A 21,404-nucleotide genomic window follows, 5' to 3' on the forward strand; every position below is an offset into this window, starting at 1 on the left:
TCTTCTATCCAATTTCATCTATTGCTATTGAATGAAATGATTTTCAGGCAGCACAGTGCGAAAGTGGTTTGCATGTGTGCTTTCCAGTTTGGGGTATGAATCTCGGTTCTGACCTTTCTGTGCGGAGACTTAATTATGCATTGGTTTGAATGCGAGTGTGAGCCAGTCCATTGCCGAATAGAGTAAGGTGACCTCCCCTGCATATGGAGGAGGGCATAACACAAGGCAATTTAATTAACAAGATGATTTAATATCGGTTCATCTACCCACCACAACCATTCAGTACATTGAGAATTGGTTTCATACTCGGAGGAGGAGGAGAAGCTTGACTGTGCTGAACCACAGCTGACAGCTAATTCATTATAACATGCACATAACTGGATTACGGCGTTGCCATTCATCACATCAACTCCAATTTGTCACGTTTCGTGGGCTCCTAATAATGATTAAAACGTTATTTCATCACAATAGGGACGACCTGGCCAAATCCGTGAATATATTTTTGCTTGGTTTTCATGAGGGGGGGGTGAAAAAAAAATGGGATTCATAAAATCTGCATAGCAGTGCGGTAAAAAGTCCAAGCTCAGCAAAATGTGTCATCCTTTAACGTGCCATCATGTCACTTTGTTGGAGATTAGACAGTACAGTTCAGTGAGTCATGTCCTCGCTTTTGTTGACTAGAAGCAGAGTGTCCTAACTTTGGTTGAGCCCACACGCACATTTTACATGAAAAAAAAAATCTCATGAGACGCCCAAAAAGCTTGAATCCTGAAAATGATGACTTCATTTCAGTTGACTCACAACTTGACTCAGGGCCTCTTCATTTGAACACAAAGATGACGATACATCACGTGCTCCATGTTAGCACAACAAAGCTAAGCGAGTTGTATGCTCCAAAACAATTTTCGGAGTTCTTTTTTGATTTATATCTTTAGGATGGGGAACAATACAAAAAAAAGGGACATTTAGTTCATTTTGTTCCTCGCACGCTGTGAAATTGAGAAGGTTTCCCTTAATAGCATTCAATAAATGTCTCTCCAAACAAATCCCTTTGGCCTTCATTCAATCCTTGCTCAATCGTGACCTGGAAAAGACATCAAGCGTCTCTCATCATCACTGCCCTTTTGAATAATCCCTTTTATGTGGAGTATAAATACACAATGCCTAATCTCCCCCACCCCACCAAGCCAACCCCCCAAACAAACAAAAAAAGACCATTTCATGTTGTTGCCTCTAAAAGCTTCCCTGGAGAGCCCGCAGCTCATTTTTAACCTCATTAGCCTGGACAGACATTAAAAGTGGGCCATTGTGATGATAAAGACGGAATTAAACACAGAGCGGAAGGTGGGATAAGAAAGGCCAACAAACCCTTCGATTGAGCATCCCGTGTAGATGCAAAGGTAAAATCTGAGCCGTGAAGGGGTTTGGACAAGAATGAGCAATGTGGTAGGGCGATCTGTTTTTTTTTTTCCTCTCTCACACCTTCCCTTATAACTCTGTCTTGCAGCAAGAGAGGAGGCTTTCTTTTTTCATTCTCACCCCCCACCCCCTTTCCCACCCTCATCAGCATTCTGCATGCACCATCGGCTCACCACGTCCACTCACGTGCGCTCACCATAGTGATGTGTGAGATGAAGGAAGACAAGCGAGGAGAGCCCCCTTTGTGTTACGATGAAGCCCCCCCCCCCACCCATCCCCATGCACCATCACTACCAAGGTCATGCATGTCAATAAAAGCTCGGTACACACTGAGAAACAGACATCTAGAGATACTAAAGTGTGTTCAGCGAGTGTGCAGAGCTTTTTTTCACATTTTGCTCAGTTCTTCGATTTTCGCTAAGTGTAATTTGTCTTATTTTATGTAAGGAAACAGATCTCATTTTTGAGAATAAACTCATGTTATGTGATTTAAAATCTGATTAATTTGAGCAGAAAAGGAAAAAAAAAACAATCGGAATATCTCTGTCATATTAATCTAAAATAAATGACAAAATAATAGCAAACAATAAAAAGTACAATAGCTGTGAATATCAATTGTTTATGTAACATGTCATCATGATTGTGTACATCCTGTATGCATGGTGTTGATGCTTTATGATGCTTCGCCACCATCATGTGACATTGACTGGCGATGCAATTTTAAAGTCCAAGGTCAATTATTTATGGATTTTCATTCACACTATGGGGTCTTGTATGAGGATTTTTGAGGGAAAAATCGAATCAATTTTAGAAAAAGGCTGTAACGAAACAAAATGGGGGGAGGGGGATGGGTCCACTGTATTTGAGGTCACAGCGTGGGATTACATTATTATTTTATTTTATTTTTTTTAAGTTAATGGCTTTAATTGTAAAGGCGTGACTGGGGTTGCATTTCTGACACACCAGATGTGCGCTGGATTATTGATCGTCTCCTCACTGGTCTCAACTCATTCCCATCCCGCTAATGTGATGCATTTGACATAATCTGGGGAAATAATCTCAAAAGGGGCGAACCGGCGAGGGAGGATAAGAGATGTCCGCAAGTCCGTCCCTGCGGGAGTAGCAAAGATTGCGGTCTTGTTTGATTCTCAGTTGCCATGGCGACCGTGCGCCGCACCTGACCTACATATTGGCTAGATGTACACACGCCAGCCATCTGTTAGCGTCTCTTCACGCTGCGGCTCTGAGGGAATGTGAGTGAGATGATGTCGGACGACTCGAGAGAACAAACGAGAGGAGACAGCGGCTCATTTCAATGACTTGTGTCAACAAGTGATAACATCGAGCGGACAGCACATGGGGAGGTCCTACTCATGCGGGATGATAGTTGATGGATATTTCATTGGGTACACCTGCACTAAACAGCTCAGTAATCCCCACTTTATAATGAGCCGAAGGAAAACAAAAACAAAAACATTTTGGGTAACATGGTTGTAGATCTACCCTCACAGTCCTTATGCTACATGTCAAGTACGTACCTCACGTGGAGTGTATTCAATCATTCCAAGCCTTCTTTTCAGCCTCAGATGGTGACATTAACTATTCACGCTCATCGACACTTGAAAAGCCGTACCGTCGTTCATCAGCGATTGATTTGCCATCTGCACGTTCCACTGAAATCAAGTGGACTCCACATGAATGATGATTGACGTCACATATATGCAATCCACAGTTAGACATGCGGCCCTCCAGGCCCGGAGCTGGACTTGCCTGGTGTAGTCACTCCCCCCACACGGCATTCTGCATAATAAATCTCATTCCTGTTGCAGAGGCTCAAGGGAAAATTCCGGCCCACTTCTTTTTTTTTTTTTTGCCCAGACATATTTATCTGGAAAAAAATGGTCGAAAGTGGGCCAAAAAGTAGCACCGAGTCCCATCCGAGATGTCATTCTAAGCAAACTATAGAATGTACATGGAGAGCCCCAGTCTGTTCTTTAAAAATCCCGTGTCCCTTGAGCGTGAAAGTTTGCCCACCCCTGCATTAGCGCAACCTTTTCCCTCGAGCTCATGAATATTTAAATCCCTCGCCACAATGGAAACGGGGGGGAAATTATGTAAGATAGAGCATCTCGTTTCACCTGTGCAGTGAAAACACTTTGTTGCCAACTTGCTGTGAAAGGGAATTTTAGACACACTTCATTTCCTCGCTCCAAAGTTAAAGAGAGGACACAGAGTGCACATATATTCCCTCGAAGTAACTTTTAGACAATGAGTCTACAAAGGCATCTTTTCCCCTGCTGCCTTGTTTTGTTTTGTTTTGTTTTTTCAACTGCTTTCCACCATGAGCGCTGCCTTGCGACTCATCGAAAGTGAACATGTTTGAATTATGATTAAGATTTTTTTTTTAGATGTTGGGCTCATTCAACCTGAATTTTGTGTTTGTGTTTATTTTTTGGATTGTTTTTTTTCAGCCCTCCATCACCAAAAAAACCCACATTTCGAAACCACAAATTTCACGACAACATGAGGGGACATGTCAGTGTTATGTCATACTGTATACGCTTAAATCTGTCCAGACGCGCAGTTCTGTCATATTTCCATCACATATGTCCCAATGATATTTATAGTAACTTCTCCCAGAATCTGCGCCAAAGCTTCGGAATGGCACCAAGGACAGATGGCACTTCCTCTGTAAGTCGCATCTTTTTAGAAAAGGATATGGCATGAAATCTAAAAATGAAATGAGTACGACGGATAAAAATAACGATGCACGGTATGGCGAGAATTCACTTAAGGGAGTCCAGTAAAGTGTTCCCCTGCTATATTGCGTGTTTTGTTAATTGCTTTTTCACTGTATACAGGCAAGTCCAAACCAAAAACCACCTAAAAAAAAAATTAAAAAAAATTTAAGAATCAAATTTAGGAAGAAAATGGCGACATTGGCACAACAAATAGTACCAGCGTCATGATTATTAAAGAACAGCACGGGCTGTATGTGGACCGCGGGCCATCCTTTGCACACCGCTGATCTAAAAATGGATGAATGCAAATGATCATTTCTGCAGCTTTCTTAATTGCCAGTGATGACGTAAACGCATAAAAGCGTATTTCAAAGCCATTCTGTTCATCCAAACCCCCACTTGCCCCCATTTCTTTCCCACATACTTCACATTCTTGTCTCTTTTGACCCCCCCAGGATGCTTATTAAGTGCCTCTGACGTCTTTCCACGGCAAGAATGACGCAGATGTGTTCGGGTGGGGTGGGGTATCGTCTCGGTGTGGAGAGAAGGTGTGGTGAGGTGGGGGGGGAAGCTAGCGGGAAGAGAAGCGAGAAATGAAAGGAGACAAAATGGGAAATGTGTGCATGTGTGTGGCGAGGAGGTGACGGAGTGAGACAGATGAAGAGGAGGAGTGAGTGAGTGCGGGGACAGATTGATGAATGAATGTTTGTGCAAAGGCAAATGGCAATTTACTATATTGAGTGAGTGTTTCAAAATGAAGTGATGCAGGCAAAGAGTGAAAAAGAGTTCTCAGGAATCGCAAAGGAATGATATGACCAGAGGTCATGAGCGGTCCAATGTATGTTTGTAAGGCATATATACAAATAACCTTTGTCTCATAGTTATCGTTTTGATTTGAACCCCCCCCCAACAGTCCAAAACTTTTCCAATAACCAACAAACTTGCAAGTGTTGAAAGCAGAGCGTGCAATTTGTATTCGGGACAACTTCCTCACGGCTAACCCAGGTCAAGCCGACAAGCCAAAGCACTTAGGAAACAATTAAAAATGTAAACTACCTTTTTTTTTCTCCCCCCTTCAACCTGCATTTTAATTTAATGGCGTAAGCAAGTTACGTAACGTGACAAAATGTAATCAAGCTCCGAGTGTGTTGCGTAACAAGCGCACACATGCGAGAACCTGAGAACATTGTGTTTTGTTTTTGTAGGTGGAGCAGCCGTAGGGGGTCATCACAGATCGGACAATATCTGACATACTGATTGAGCAAATCATTTCGCCGATTAATTTTTGATTTAATTTGAGTTCTCAGTCAAATTATGTCACGGTGTAGGATAGCTTTCATGAATTCTTTAACCTTGACCAAACCTTTGTGCTACTGTACGTTGAATATGAAACAGATGGGGCCAGGTCATTCGTAGATGAGATTGCAGGCAACAAATGCGACTTGCTTTGCTGTCGCCTTCCTCTCTCTTTCGCAAACTTTCCATTTTGATCACTTCAACTTTTAAAGCCCCCTTCATGGAAATGAGTTTGTGCACTCTTGACTTGTTGCCAAGTCATTTGCAAGCAGAGATTTGTCCGTGTCACCTTGGACTTTTTTGTTGTTGTTGTTGTTGTTATTAATTCATCAGTGCTTTCTTTACCCACCAGTGAGAGAGACACACTGGCAAGTTGTATTCATAGAAAATAATCAACCAGGCAGTGTTGCAGATGAATCCACTGGGGTGGCATCTAATCCCCCCCGCCCCATCCCACGATGTGATACAGTATCTTTTACGAGCGCGGATTGCTCTCCCTTTGTCTCACTCGCTAGGATTCCCGTTTGCTTCATTAAAGGCCGCATTTTGTTTCCACGCGCGTCGAGGAATTGAATTGAATCGACGACGGCAACACGGCGAGAGTGTTTACGGCCGACGCAAAATAACCACTCTAAACTGGATGGCATATGTTTTAATTAATGACTCAATGAAACCCCGCAGAGTGTGTGTTGTTAAACACGCGCCCGCACACACACACTCCAATCATGTCTCAAGCACGCAAAGCCCACGAGAAGAAGCAATCTAGCATGAAGCTAGACACAGTCTTCACCTCATTACGTTTACTGCAGCTGTGACTCACTCAGGTGTTGACCTGCAGCATAGGAACTATTTACTTGTCATACTGTATTGTATTCCGAGCACGATGCTGCTTTTTTTGTTTTTGTAGTGACTTCATATGGCGTAATTTAACATTGTTTCTTATCGTGGTTTAAAGAGATGGCTGCGCCGCTGTGGGAGTGATCACAGGTGACTTCAGTGAATGATTGATCCCTGCTTGCACAGGCAACAACAAAAAAAAGCAGGAAATGTTGACGTACAGTATATGATCACGCCGACTTGACACATTTAACCTCCTGCTATCCGTTCACAAAGGTGGACATGAATCATTTGCCCGCCATCCGACGGTCGCAGACACACAGCTTCACGCTCGCCCTCTCCTCGCCCCGACTCATTAGCGCACTCGTTAGCGCATGATTGAAAGTAACTGATGGTGAGCCTCGCATGAGCAGCGTCCTCAGGGTTCTTTTCGATTTACAAGCTGGTAATGACAAGCCGACAAAGCTATTGTTGACTACATCTCCGAGCGGGTTTGAAATGTTCCCTGCACAGGCGAGGAGTGAAAATAGTTTGGGGTTATGATCCACAATGCTGTGTTTCGGCATGATGAATTCATCCCGCCTTCCGAGCTGAGGCAGGTTTGCCTTTTCTCTGAAGGAAATCAATCCCATCAAAAGATACTAGTAGGAGTGTGCGAGTGTTGATTAGAAAATGCAACAGCCTAACACAATAAACATCTTTAAAAAGAAATGGCTGTTTGGAGATAAAACTCCATTTAACCTGACTCTAACACAAGATAACATGTATATATGGCATATATTATCATATATGTAAGCATGAAGATACATATATACTGTATATATATCTCCGCACACACACTTAAAATATTGAACATACCGGGCTAATTAAGTTGACATCCGATTCCAATTCGCATTCCGACGATGCCGTGTTGGTTCCCCAAAACAGCGTCGGTGTCCTCTTCTCCACTCGGGTTGCTACGGCAACGCAGTCCAAGCCCCGCACACTGTCTGAGAGTTTTTGTCTGGCATTGGCAAAAAACAAGTTGCGCAGCAGAGCATTCGTTGTGTCGCTCTGGATTGTAATGACCTTCAAAGCTATTTATTTCTTTTTTTTTCTTTTTTTTCTTTTTTTTTATGCTCATGTGCAATATGTGAGCATAACTCTGCCGCTCAACGTCTAAACCTCTGGCAACAAAATTGAGTCCACCCCGAGGTGAAAATGTCCAAATTAGGCCCAATTATTAGGCGGAGCATCATCTGACTCAGTCGTGTCACAATTTCTCAGATGTGGATGGGGAGCAGATGGGTTCAATTCTCACCCTCATACTGGTGACGAGAAGTTCAATCTGACACCTTTATAGCTACGGACTCTCTCAGGATCTTGAAAAGAAAAATGGTGCTGGAAAATAATTACAGACACACAAATTATTGACACGTCCACCTTCCACCTTTTCTCACTTTGTCACTCGCGCAGTTCTCCCAATAGGAAGCAATCAAAGCTTGCCGAATTGACGCTCCCTGAACGTTTTTTTAACATGATAAACGCAGGTGTCCCATTTTGCGTACATTTTTCCCTCCCTCCCCGCTTCTTCCTTCCCCTGCCACACATTCTTTATCCCTCTTTGTTCCCCGAGATCACTTCTCCAGCTGTGATCCGACACAGATTCTTCCGATGCGGATCTGACAGAAAGGGAAGAAACGACACTTTAGTCGTCTCGCCGAGGTTACGATCTGGATTTCTGTAGCATTCTCTGCATCATGCCGAAAAATGCTGTGCAGAAAGACATTGGGGGGGGGATACAAAATACTGTATTGGTCACAGTAGCTTTGTGGAGGGGACACTGATGTGCCACCTGCTTTCCTTAAAAAGTATGTCGCATTTAATGGCGGTATGACAAGGTCTTAAAAGTTAACAGTCACGTGTAAGCTACACCAGGTGTGGGCAAAGTTGTGTGCATCGGGGTCACTTTTCATTTTCTATTCATACAGCTAAGCTCAGTACGCTGCAGTATTATTCATTTTGTTGTTGTTGGCGGAGGATAAAGAATATATGCCTGTGAGTGTTGTTGTATTGCTCGTCTTGTTTATTTTCACACATCCATGGCTTAAAGGGCTAGAACATTGATGCTAGTTTCGTTAGCCGGTTTGGAGCAATCCGCATCGTGCGTTCGCGTCAAAAAGTGGACAGAAAGTGCCCTGGAATTCTGAAATGACCCAAATGCGATGATTGGGGTCTTGCCATTTCAAAAGCTCGGTGGGCCAGGGGCAAGAATGGCCATTTTTTCGCCATCCCTGCTTTAGCCTTTGATGAGCTCCTTCTTTGCTCTAAATCCGTCAGCAAAGTCAAAACAAGGACACCCTATCCTGCTTGGTCACGGAGGATATTCATCTAATGAAAAATTTCGAGAGCACAGAAGGCGCGCTTCCTCGTCTCATAAGCTCGCGCATCATGGGTGACCTTTCCTTTCTCCTGCTGTCTGAACTGACTCGCTTTGATCAGACATCTTCCACAGTTGGGAATGAATCCCTGTTCAAACTCATAAACAACTCCCACCAAGGTCTCTCCGGCATATCATGACAAGAGATCGCACCGCGGTCGTTTTCGGCCAGTGTTCTGTCGCGAAAACATCCTTGAATTCAGTTTGCGTTCACTGATGAGATGAGCAAACACTACCAAAAAAACATCCAGGAGTCACAAGAAGTGGCGCACGACTGTATTTTATTTCAACATACTGTATATTAACACCTTTCTCATTTTTATTAAAGACACAGAGTATTTACAAGTTTCTACAACAACTATCTCTGCCAAAAAAAAAATGAAAAAAATTGGTTTTGCTTATTGCAACAATACCCAAACAATACGTACCATCACGAGTGTCACAAAAAATGATCAAATTTTGCTGAATTGGTCTGAAAATGTTTTATTATTTACCCCATACAAAGCATTTGAGTTCTTCTATCTATGCCAGTGATGTATATCGTCAGGCGGAGCAATTAAATGCTCTTCCACTCGATGGCAGTAAACACAATTCACCATTGCAACCGTCATTTCAGATCGATACCTTGGGTGACATTTTTGTTCAGGAAGAATATTCTCAGATTTGACAACACTTGAACGTGAGAATTGTGATTTTAACAGTCCGGAACAACGATGCTCACGTAAGACGTCTTGCATCGCTTGGTGAAGAATGTCACAATCGGTCGGCCTCGTATCGAGTAATAGTGGCTCACAGCACCTTTTTTAAAATTATATAACATGTATAATGTGCACCTGCTGTGCACGTCATCCTGACCTTTTATGCCGATGCAGATAAACCCAGCGAACAACACGGACGCCCAGGCTAATTGCAACCGTCTCGCTCGTCCGACTGTCGACGCGTCAGAATTGGAAGGTCAAGGTGAGCCGCTATCCATTTGTCTTTTAGATGCGACCCCCCCCCCCCCCCCACCCCCCCATCCCTGACGACAGCCTCGGAAACACGTTGCAATTAGTGGAGGTTACGTGATGCCGCAATATGTTTGTAAAACAGTCGGGAGGAGGCCTTTATTTGTACATATGGGTGGTACGTGTCCTCCAATTGCGACGGGAAGTGTCCGTTTGCGGGAACCAGGTGTTTATTTGAAGGAAGTATCTATTTGAGAGGCCGTTCTTCATATAAATGGATACGTTTTTTATCGGAAGGCGGTGTCTATTTTTGGAGCTATTTCAATTTCCCGCCTACACACCCGCCAACCAAATCTATATGTAGTGCACCCAAGCGAACTTTTAGTGCTTGGGGGAAATTAACCGGCCATAGAAAATATTATTGCAGCTACCGAGGGGCACCAACTCTTTATTTTTTTATTTTACTTTTTTTCCAGAGGGGGCATCGGATAGCGAGGAGGTGTGGATGACTCACCTTTCATGTGTTAGACTGGAGGCCACTTTTTGAAGTAAGACAGTTTATAACTTTTTACAGCTCGGGAGCATTCTTGAAATGTTGCAGTTGGCGCGACATGGGTGCAGTTTGTACCGTGAAGGACAAAAAAAAAAAAAAGGCTCTTTACAAATTCCATTGACGGCAAAAGCATAGGGCTGTAGCTTATCAATTGCCTTTGCAAAAAAAAAAAAAAAAATCTTGACATTCGAATGAGACTTGATGGACAACTGATAACGATTTTATCTTGATCTCTGCCGGTCTCGTCCACAGAAATAAACCGAGCAATTGTTTCGAACGGCCGTGCACGCCAGCAAAGTCGTTTAATTTGGGCTCAATTAGACTCAAGGAGGACAGAAGCCCGACGACGGCGGCAGTGTGGCACTGTCGCTATAGCAACAGAGCTGATGGGCTGTCAGTGCGAAGACTTAGAGGGGGTGGCGGGGGGGATGAGGGATGATGAAAACAACACCGGCACAAACATGAGCGGGTTTCCGCGCGGAAAAGAAGGACGAGCGTGGTCACGAGCGCACGCTGAAGGATTCACACGCTGCTTTCCTGTAATTAGCTGAGGCTGTTTGGAGCCTGAAGAGAAGGATCAAATCAGTCCTTTTGAGAATTTCTTTTTTTTTTTTTTGAAGTGAAGCACTGTGATGAGTTTCTGGATGCGGCGTACACTGTAAAAAAAAAAGTTGGGTGAACTCAACATTTCAAGGCAACAAAGTTGCGCCATTTATCGAAAAGTTTTGCTTTTGTGGAAGTTGGCTTTCCTGTATTTTAACGACAAAGAAATAAGAGTTAACTGAGCCGCTGTCCCTTTGATTGAACCCCAACAAACTCACAGACACGAGTAAAAAAACATCTTGCTAGCTTTGCGGCGATTGCGATTCGAGTGGTTTTCATCATCGCTCGCGGGAAAAAACCCCATCCCAGCCGATGTAGCCGCGTGATTTCCAGTGTTTCAAACAATTCCCACCTGGCGCTCCAATTACATAAAGAGGGAACCCCCGCCAGTTTACGAACGGAAGTGTACTGTACAAAGCGTTCAGTTTCTACAAACAAATCAAATCGAGAAAAAAAAAAACACTCATCGTTGACGGATAAGCAGCAGCTACTGTGTCACACATCTTCATAGATTCTATTTCAAGGTTCGCTAAAGGAGTATCTTCGTACTGCGCGCGCCGTCCCGGTTGAGTTGCTACATACGATGCGTTAACCTGACCAAGTCCCCTGATTTAAAAAACTAGTACAGCTACATAGTTGAACTACCTGATGTGACGGAGCACTTTTGTTGTTTTAAATACCAAATACGTCTACAATATGGAGTGAGATTCCTCATCCTTTAAAAAAAACAAAAAAACATTTTGTGCTTTAGTATTGGAAAACTCACACGGACACACACTCACACACACACACACGCGAATAGGAAAAAAAAAATATTAAAACATATTCTCTCCTTGTTGCTTGCACCTCGGCGCCCATAAAATGTTCCCGTAAATGGAGCTCAGCAGTCCAACAGCTGCAAAGGATTTACTGGAATGGATGAGTCATAAAACGGCAAGCCATCCACTCAAGTGTCCTGAGGTGGTGCACGTTAGCGAGACACGGTGCCTCGTACGCACTGCTACGTGGAGGTCCCGTTTGATGATCTTAAGTGTGGTCGTGCAGTGGACGATGAAGTCAAAGGTTGACCAGGGCAGCCCTGGATCGGCTCCTGTCGCTTGACGGACCCCGAGCAGATTTAGCGGTTTTCTGTAGAAAGCAGATGAATGGAAGTGTGCTCAGTTTTCAAACAGCGGTGGCTTCTCGTTCCTGTCCTGGAGACCGCTACTGTCCAGCTTCCTCTCTGGGGAAAGAGAGGACGTTCCATTTGACCGGAGCCGGACGGAGGCAGGAGGTTCCAGGAGGCGTGGGAGGCTACGGGGGTCTGGGGAAGGTGTGTAAGGAGGAAGAAGAAGTGGACCAAGTCAAAGCGCAGTTGCCATTGCACATTCCCGAGCCGGACGGTTCGCTTCTCTTGGCGCGGTAGCACTCTCGGCTGTCTTTGGCCACGAATGCCAACCAAAATGGCCTTTGACCTCAGTCCGGGCTGCTGAAGGGATGAAGATTATTAGATTATTAGATTTTCCAGTGTGATCTAAGCTTCTCTCTTCAACTGCCTTTTCAGATGGACTTTACATCTAGAAAGCACTTTGGCAAAAAGTCATGTAGTTACACACAGATTTCAATCGCAGTGGCCATCACCATCTGGCTTTTGTTCTTGTCGCGTCCTGGAGGCTGTTGCTGTCCGGCTTCTTCTCGATGGTCAGAGAGGACGCTCCGTTTGAGGGGAGCCGGGCGAAGGCAGGAGGTTCCGGGAGGCGTTGAGGGCTCCGGGTGTCTGTGGGAGCTGCGTGAGGAGGAGGAGGAGGAAGTGGATGAAGATGAAGCGCAGTTGCCGGTGCACACCCCCGAGCCGGACCGTTCGCCTCGCTTGGCGCGATAGGACGCTCTGCGCCTGAGCTCACTCACGAGCTCGTATTTGACAAAGCAGAAGATGTCCTTGACCCCGCACCGTTTTTCCGGCTCGGCAGCGAGAAGCCTCTGGAACATTCGCAGGGCGTCGTCGCTGAATCGGCGCCACTGAGACGGATACGTTCCCACGGGGCATCCGGCTTTCTGCCAGCGCCGAAACTCCTCGTAGAAGGCGTCGGTTAGCAGCGCGGCCTCCCAGGGGAAGTTTCCCGTGAGCATGCAGAAGACCAGAACTCCGAAAGCCCACACGTCCAGGCTGGCGGTGACCAGGAAGCCCTCGGCGCGGCTGGCCCGGCACACCTCCGGAGCCGTGTAGGGAATGGTGCCGCTCACCCTCTTCACGCGGCAGCCCACCCGGCGGGTCATGCCGAAGTCGGCCAGCTTGATGCGGCGACACTCCCGGTCGAAGAGCAGCACGTTTTCCGGCTTGACGTCCCTGTGCACCAAGCTTTTACTGTGCATGAAATCGAGGGCCAGACCGAGTTGTTGCATGCAGCGTTTGACCATTTCTTCCGGCAGGCCCACCTGAGAGGAAGACAAAAGACAAGAAGAAAGGAAATACGCTGCGGTTGAAATGTAATGTATAAAGAACTCTGAGAACAGAACAAAACGGGGAAAACGTAGCACGCACGAGTACAGAAATGTCGGATGTGTTCAACCACATCAGCTGGCGCATAATTCATGGACCTAATTTGGTTGATTATGTTTTAAGTTGAACATTCAAGATGCCACACTTTATAATAGGAACCCCGAGTGCAGTATGGCACTGGTCAGGCGTCCCAATACATTTGTCCAAATGTTTTGTTTCACCGACAAAACACAAACTCAAGTTCAGGCGGAACACTGATTTTCTCCGCTCGGAAACCGTGAAACAAACGTCTCTCGTCTTGTGTTGCGCTGAAATTGCAATTTTAATGAGAAAGCCAAACGAAACAGTTGGGAAGTAAAGTCGGAGCTGCTCTCACAGCGATACAACCGAGAAAAGGGCTCGGGCCCCAGGGGAGCTTGTTAAAAGTGCGCCGTCTGAACACGAGTGGAGCAGCTCTGTCGGAGTGGAGATGATGATTGGTGGAGACAAGCACGATGGCGCTACCTGCGGGGGAATGATGTCAAAGAGGTCCCCGGCGGGAGCGTATTCTTGTCCAAATACGTAGCTGTCCTCCGTCTCAAAGAGCACGTCCAAGACTTTGATGATGAACGGGCTTGAGCTAAGCGAGCCTGTTAGACTGTACTCCCGCAGGAAACTCTTGAGCTTGGTCTTGTTTTTGGTCACAAACTTCAGTGCCATTTTAGTGCCTGGAAAGAGCAGACGGAAATATGAGGAAACGCCGACGGAGAGTGTGTTGCGCGGATGCACCATTCGTCTCCCATGCAGAGACCAGACACGATTAGTCTTCTTCATCATGCGCATTGCCCCCCCCCCCCCCCCCCCGGCAATGCCGCACATGTGCCGCCTGCGCTCACCTTGACTCCTGTGGGCCACCAGGTCCACTTTGCCATACGTGCCCTTGCCAAGCTCGCGAATCTGCTCAAATTGTTTGGTGACATCCGCAGCAGAAAGCGTGGTGATGGCTAATGCTTGCATATCCTCCACGGGCACCCCGACTCCACCGGGGGCCATTTTGGATGTCGGGGAGCTCCCGCCACTGCCCACCCGTCCCGGCCCGGTTGGAGAAAGAGACAGGCTGGCCTTGACGCCGGGCGGCAGACTGATGGAAAGGAAAACGCTACTTTGAGTCAGTGTGTCTTTTTTTCTTTTGATATAATACCGATTGAACTTATCAGCTCATCATCTGTGTTGGAGGAGGGAAACATCTAAAACACGGATGGGCAACTGCGGTCCTCGAGGGCCGCTCTCCTGCATGTTTTACCATCAGCTCCCGCCCGCTCATTTGCTTGCGCCGGCCCGCATGATGTCCACACCGTATCCCAAAGGGAGGACTAAATCGTTTGAACAGACTCTCGTTAGCTTGAAACCAATTTCGGAGTACGCGCGAGGGGGAGGGGCCACGAGTACACACGTGGCACATCACTTTGTGGAGCTTTACGATGCGGCCACGAGAATGACTGGCCTCGCAGCACTTACTGGCATGCGGTGGACGGGAAAATCAATAAGAAGCGCCAACAAACGGAGATAAATGACTGACAGTTTGGAGGTGTATTCCGGTAAAAGAGGCCACGTGCCTTCTGGGAAACAAAACGTCGTCACTTGTTGCTCAGGGTTTGTTCTCCGGGCTTAATATGCGCCGGCCGCTCAGTTAAATCAGCGAATGAGGTTTGGTGAAGGTGTAACAGCATACTGGAAAAAGAATGCAGCCGTTTTAATGGAGGGGGAAAAATAGGACGCAATCATCCATCCAATCACTCTGAGCAATTTTGCTGGTGGCCTGTTTTACTCGAGAGATCCAGCCAACAGATAAGCTTGTTGTTCCTTTCTCCTCTAACCCGATTTCTCAACAAAGCTCTGGTTGCTCCATTGGGTGAACCTGCACTATTGTGAGCGCCCCCTACTCGTCGAAACACGTTATTCGGATTCATATCGGGTTTGTGGGATATGAATTTAGCACCATCTCAGCGGGCGGCCATTTTAAATTTCTACCCATGAATTTTTTTCATCGATTTTTTTTTTTTTGTCCAACTGTCCCGTTTAAATGTTTAACCACTCAACCTGTGCCCAAGATTTGGTCCGCACGGAGCACAATCAAGTCTTTGTGGACTCCCTGAAGGCAACACGCAGTCGAGTGGGCACAGTTGGCGTGAGTAGGCAACAGGATTCACAACGTCTTACATAATCACCTCCGGGCTCATATCAAGACGTGCGATCAGAGGCGATACGAGCACATATGGAATACACAGGGCGCACTTTCCATTTTCTGCATCAATGTTTATTTTTCTCCTGCACTCGAAGAAGAAGCCAAGTACAAGCGTTGCAAATTGTTACGCCCTTTTCGCTAAATTTATCCAGCTCTGCCCACAAGATACAAAATTGGCTTCAGTTTTTCTTTCTACACGACATTCCTGTGAACTTGGGTGTCGTTCCCACGATGCCAACATTTTATTGACATGTATTTTTTTCCCTCAAAATATGATGACTTTATTTTTTTAGGTGGTACTTGGCAACAACATTCAGAGAACCACTGCACTTTGGAATAATACGACCCAAGTAAAAGTCGGAGCTACTCCTCCAAATAATTCCCCCCCAGCATAGCTCATAATCGCATCTTCTTAGTTCCCCACAAAGACAAAAACCCGCCCCCCCCCCCGACATCCATGAGCAAGGGATGCTATGTGCCCATTTCCTCTTTAGAACTGGATTAAGAGTGCCGTTATGCGACGGTGCAGCTGTGATGACATCCGAAGGTGTGATCCACAAACCGCAGTGTTGTCCCCGGAAGGTATATATGTGGGGGTGGGGAGGGGATTCTTTGGCTTTCTGCCAAGATGATGTGATTATTCGGGAGGCTCAAAGGGTCTGGAGTGTGACAGTGACGTTACATAGAAGGGCCCCTTGTGTTCCACGAGCAGCTGTGACCTGAGGCGGCAGAATCCATTCTAAGCACTTGCTGAGGGACTTTTCGAATTAAGGGACGTTAAAAGTGACTCGTCTTCCCACAAAACTGGTGGAGTAAGAATTAAGAAGATTAATCCACTCGTTTACATCCAGCTAAGAGTGCAGATAGTATTTGTTAGCACGTCTGGGGTTTTGTGTTGTTTGATCTAAAGCATTACCGCTCACTTCCCATTTTATCAGGTGGCTAAAGATGCCGTCTGGGGGTTATTAAATCCGGTCCCACTCATTCTAAATAATCTGGAAGTAGTTGAAGCCATCCCACTCGCTTGTTATACGTCAGGATATGTTTTGATCCCCTCGACAAATTCCCTAGCCCACAACATGCGTGCAAACACGGGAAAGAAAATCTCTTTATAACAATTTGAAATCAACTACAGAGTAAAAAAAATAATCTCTAATCTTAATTCCTGGAAAGTGTCTTACAGAACTAGAGTTGACAGAACAAATTTTAAAAGCAAAAACTGCAAGTTTTTTTTAAAAATAAAAAAGTAAGGCCTACATTTTCAATGTTGAAGATGCAAAGTTGACGGTCTGAACGGTGACGCGCCACCCTTTCGTGTGCAACAAATGTACCGTAGTTTAATATTCAGCAAGGTGTATCTAAAGTGGGTCAGGGGATCAGAGTCAGCAGCTTTGCACTGTTTACCGGTTTTATTGCTCAGTCCTTGTCCCTCTTGTCTGTTCCTGAAAATAAACAAGAGACTCGAGGAGGGGAGGGGGAAGTAAATAGATTTCGCCTCAGTCTCCCTCTTCACACTAATGGAAAACTTGTTTTGGGTGCGATGAGTCACCACTGGGGATGACCGAGCTCACGTATTGCCTTGTCTCCTGTTCCCCATTTGAATGAGTTCCAGTTAACTATGAAGGAAACACATCATGACTTGAATTGCTGCACAAATTACTGCCTCCAAAAGCACAAGTGTGCACTTTGTCCATCTGTCAAAAGTTGACTACGATTTTGACCCAAATAGGAAACACGGAGGAGCGTAATTACAACCAAACACTGACGATAGAACCAATCCAGATTCATTAGCGGCTGCCATGAGACTGCGGAACGTCTGGCTATAAACAATATTCCAAATCAGCTCAACTCATCATCCCAACGACTGCACGCCATGCAGAAATACTTATGTGGTGATAGATTAGTTCAAGAATTTGCTCCTTCCGCATGTCTCAGTCCGTTCCAACCATTTTAATTTGAAATTGTTCCGCTACTTCGTGGGACTAGTGAGCAAATTATGGAAATTCAGAATGAAATTCCAGAATACAAATGTCAATATTCACCACTTCCTTGCCCATTTGATACGTCACCGAGGCTATTCATCGCGTTCTCAAAATTGATGAAAATGTCGGAATTAAGAGACATGTTACCAATCGTGACAACTTGGGGCTTTTCGGTTTCTTGACGACTTATTGGGAGCCATTTTTCACTTACTGCAAATTCAGACTTCCACTCGCCACATTCTCACACCGACGTCGAGCATAACCGGCTCGAATGGCCCTTGCCTTTACGGCGCGCAGAAATCCTTAAGTGGTGACATGCCGTGGGGACATTTTATAACAACCACCCCACCCCCTACCCCCAACCCCCCTTGTACCCCGCCATCCTAATCCAGTCTCTTCCACAGGGGAGGTTTGATGTGAGCGAGTGTGTGTGGTTGGGGGACTCCGATGAGAGAGACGAGCATCCCTCCCTTTGTGCTACATGCTTTGATGTTGACGACATCGCGGAGGGTTGTGGAGGGGGGTTCAAAAGAAAGCTGCAGAAATTGGGTCTTGGGAGGGGAGGGGGGGCTGGTTGTCTAATGAAAAAGCAATTTCACCATCCCCATCAAGGCAAACTAACAGTCCTGTATATAATGGGATTTACGAGAATAATAGCACATCCCTTACCCTCCCCCACCGTCTCATTATGAAGCATTTGACTAAATTGCATGATGTACGCGCACGTGTATACAACACTGAGCAGACACAAAAGAGCAGTCTCCCAGCATCCAGCAGCCCAGAAACAACAACAAAAAAAAAAACAGTACTAATTGGGAAACTGCGAGAGGAGAGCAGAGCCTAAATGGAGCTGAATAAAACTGAGCGTGTGTGTACAGCAAAATCTCGCGTGAGGTATTGATTGAGAAGGCTCGTAATGAAATGATATTAGACAGCTGTTTCCTCCCAGATGGCGGTGGCAGCAGGTTGCTGTAAAAAGCTGTTTCTTCTATGGACACAAGATGTTTTGCAGACTTGGGAGGAAATGATACGCTCATTTGGACACTCAAGATATTCATTCACGTGTGGCAGCCTTGGATTCTGATGATACTTTTCCTTCTCATCTACAATGTGAAACTATTGTAGCCTGTGGACAAGCTGTACATTTTACTCAAAGCTCTGTCGTGAAGTCCTTTTCATCGGTTTCAAAAGCCTTTTCATGGGATTCCCCCTAATGAGCCGACATAATGTGTTTAGTAGTTTATGAAGTGGAACGGCATTCATTGTAAAGGTATTGTACGGAACAGAGGAGGATTTGTAGGACTGACAATTTTTGAAGCGTCGCTTATTCATTTCCAACTGATTTACAACTGAGACATCATTGCATTCCGAACACACTGTTTCTCTTTATTTCACTTGATTTTTTCTTTCGGAACACTCCTTCCATTCATGCCATCTATTGCGTATTATACACAAGTGTGTGTATAGATATGATAACTGTGGAACCTCTGAAGTAATGCCAAACAAATTGAAGGTTAGTGATGAAAAATACAACAACAATGCGAGTCTCCCGTTGGGTATAAAGAAGAATTGATTTCCCTTCTTATTAGTGCACCTCAATGCCCTCACCTGCTGGGGACTTGTCTCTCTCCTCCATGGTCCTGCATTCTCTGCACAGCACGGAACCTCTGGAGACTGCACGAACCTGAAGCACACAGGTAAAAATTTAAAAAAAAAATCAACAAAAGAAAATCCAAAGAATCCTGGGCAGGTCCCTCAAAAAAATCTCAAAGCTTTGGATGACAGACAGACTTGATGAAAAGTGCGGATGTGCTCCCTCAGTTGACTCTCATCCTGTTCCTTGAAAGGTTTGAGACTACTTGTCCGGAGGCGGATGCGGTGAGCGCATCATGCTGGGTGCTGCGGTGTGCGAGCTCGGATCATCTCTCCTCTGGCGGAAGGCTCAAGGGTAGTCCTAGGTGGGGGTTGTTTATCTTTCGCTCCTCCAGTAGTACTGCATGACCCACTTCAGTCCCAGTCATTCACAAACGGAGAAGCCAGAAGAAGCCTGCACATCCAGCGTAAATGAGTATGTTCCACTCCCAGCTCTTGTGTCCCGCAGGTGAGAAAGAGGGATGCGAGGTTGAAATGTAGTGCAGGAGCTAGGGATGGTTTTTGTGGTTCAGATGTTGCTCCTGTTCTGGTTCCCACTACTCTGCTCTCTTCATTGTTTGCCGTCCGCACTGCTCACATGCCCAGGGTCCTAGTGCCTCTTCTCATATTACCCCACTACTACGGAGGTTCTCAGCGACGGCAGTGCGGTGCAGTCTTTGCCAAGCTTTACTGAGACAAGACTCCTATTTCAAATTTCTCTTACGGAAAACCGCCAAACAAAAATGGCACAAAAAGTTCTTTATCCTCTGCATCGAATGTCTAATATTAGTGCTGCACTGGTGAGCTGAGAAAGGAGTTGAGACGTCTCAATGAACAGTGCAACTGTCTGTCTGTCTGATACCGCCCCCAGATGGCCAAGGCGGGCACACCAGAAGGAGCAGCGCATTGATGCAGTGCAATATTTAGTCATGTCAATAATCTAGGTTTTTACAAAGTACAATATTCTGGAGCGCTGTAATACCCAACAACCACTGAAAGGGGTTGCGGTGAATTTTTTTTCCGTGCAACCCGCGAGCACAGAATCATTGCACTGCTACTCCTGTTATTGTAGTTTGAGTGATTTGAGCACTCGAAAGGAACAAGCTGCTCCCCTCTTGCATAATTCAACAGCTTGAGCACTTCACGCGATGTCTTTGCCAACTGTCCTTATTAGGCAATTAATTCACAGCACTGGCACGTTCCCTTAACTGTACATGATGAACAACAGCACTCCTGCCAGCACTTGTTTGCTAAGATGAACAGATGAGACAGCTTGGATATGATGGGAATGACCTGGAAGAGCCATTAACTATCATGAGTGGGTGGATGGCTGCAGATAAATGGATAGATCAGTATTTCCCAACCTTCACGTGGAAAAAAAAAACATGACAAGGCACACCACCATACAAAAATGTCCCAAAAAGTAAATTAATGTAATGTGAGTCAGCATTGGACTGCCCGAGTGTACCAAGATGTGAAGGGAAATAATGCTTTCAGTCATTTTACATCCAGCAGAGAAGAACCAAACAGTGCAAAGTGGTAAATGGGCCAAGACGTTGTTTTTCCTTTTAATTTTACCAGGGTTAGCACAGAAACAATGCTGCTATTAATCATAGCCAAGGTCAAGTATTCACGCTGACAGCAGGGAGCACCGCAAAGGTCAAGCACACCAGGGGGGATAAGACACCTTCAAATTATTAACAGATGTAACCGTCTGCTCGGCTTCGGTCACTCTGTCTTTCATCTCCTCTTTGCCACACACCAGACTCACGGCCTAGATTTCGATTTTTTATGTGTGTCGCCTCAAGTTTCCACCTGGCCTTGTTTCTTTCTTGTTCCCAAATCTTTCCTCCTAAATTGCTTCCCGTGTCCTTGCTGCCCTATAAACGTCAGTGGAGTGACATAAGCTCAAGTTCAAATGGCCTCTTTACAGAAAGTTTCGAGTTTAACAACTTTTGGTTGCTATGTTGTTTTAGACAGTGACTTATAATATATGCAATTTTTCAAACTGAGAAATAATAGCACAATGGAATCCGCTCATGAATCTGACAAAAGCCATTCTAATTTTGAGCACAGATAGCTTCCAAATACTTGTAAGCTAATCAAATGCAAGAAAATAATATGAAATACTGGCAGTGTTTAGCGAAAGTGAAGTTGGGTAAATACTAGTGTGAAAGTAAAGTCAATAATTTTCAGAAAAACTATTAATTTTATGCATATTACTGAAAAAGCACCAGAATAGTCCAGTGCATTTGTTTATTTTTGTTTCATT

At 45.3% G+C, this 21,404-nt stretch overlaps 1 protein-coding gene across 2 annotated transcripts; it reads right to left on the reverse strand.

Moving 5' to 3' along the window:
* Window positions 1-8,973: 8,973 nt before the first annotated feature.
* sbk1 (SH3 domain binding kinase 1) lies at window positions 8,974-19,798 on the reverse strand. 2 transcript variants are annotated; one of them, XM_086138219.1, is made up of 5 exons: window positions 19,109-19,798; window positions 14,170-14,414; window positions 13,799-14,001; window positions 12,746-13,230; window positions 8,974-12,580 (listed from the first exon to the last, which is right to left on the reverse strand). In XM_086138219.1, the coding sequence occupies exons 1-5, from the start codon at window positions 19,144-19,146 to the stop codon at window positions 12,403-12,405; spliced, it is 1,149 nt and encodes a 382-aa protein (XP_085994345.1). In that variant the 5' UTR covers window positions 19,147-19,798; the 3' UTR covers window positions 8,974-12,402. The 2 variants fall into 2 exon arrangements, with proteins under 2 accessions (XP_085994345.1, XP_085994344.1); XM_086138218.1 differs by having other exon boundaries at window positions 8,974-13,230; window positions 19,109-19,793.
* Window positions 19,799-21,404: the final 1,606 nt, after the last annotated feature.

The sequence above is a fragment of the Hippocampus guttulatus genome, chromosome 19, assembly GCF_054856545.1.
Source record: "Hippocampus guttulatus isolate MCC_2025c chromosome 19, RoL_Hgut_1.0, whole genome shotgun sequence".
NCBI classification, from domain to species: Eukaryota; Metazoa; Chordata; class Actinopteri; order Syngnathiformes; family Syngnathidae; genus Hippocampus; species Hippocampus guttulatus.

What these genes read in the sequence shown, in the direction of transcription:
- sbk1 (XM_086138218.1), bottom strand. Translation starts at nt 19,146, where the DNA reads ATGCAGGACCATGGAGGAGAGAGACAAGTCCCCAGCAG. An exon ending in GAGAGACAAGTCCCCAGCAG is followed by an intron (nt 14,415 to 19,108) that starts GTGAGGGCATTG and finishes CCTTTCCATCAG; the next exon opens with TCTGCCGCCCGGCGTCAAGG. An exon ending in TTGACATCATTCCCCCGCAG is followed by an intron (nt 13,231 to 13,798) that starts GTAGCGCCATCG and finishes TCTTCCTCTCAG; the next exon opens with GTGGGCCTGCCGGAAGAAAT.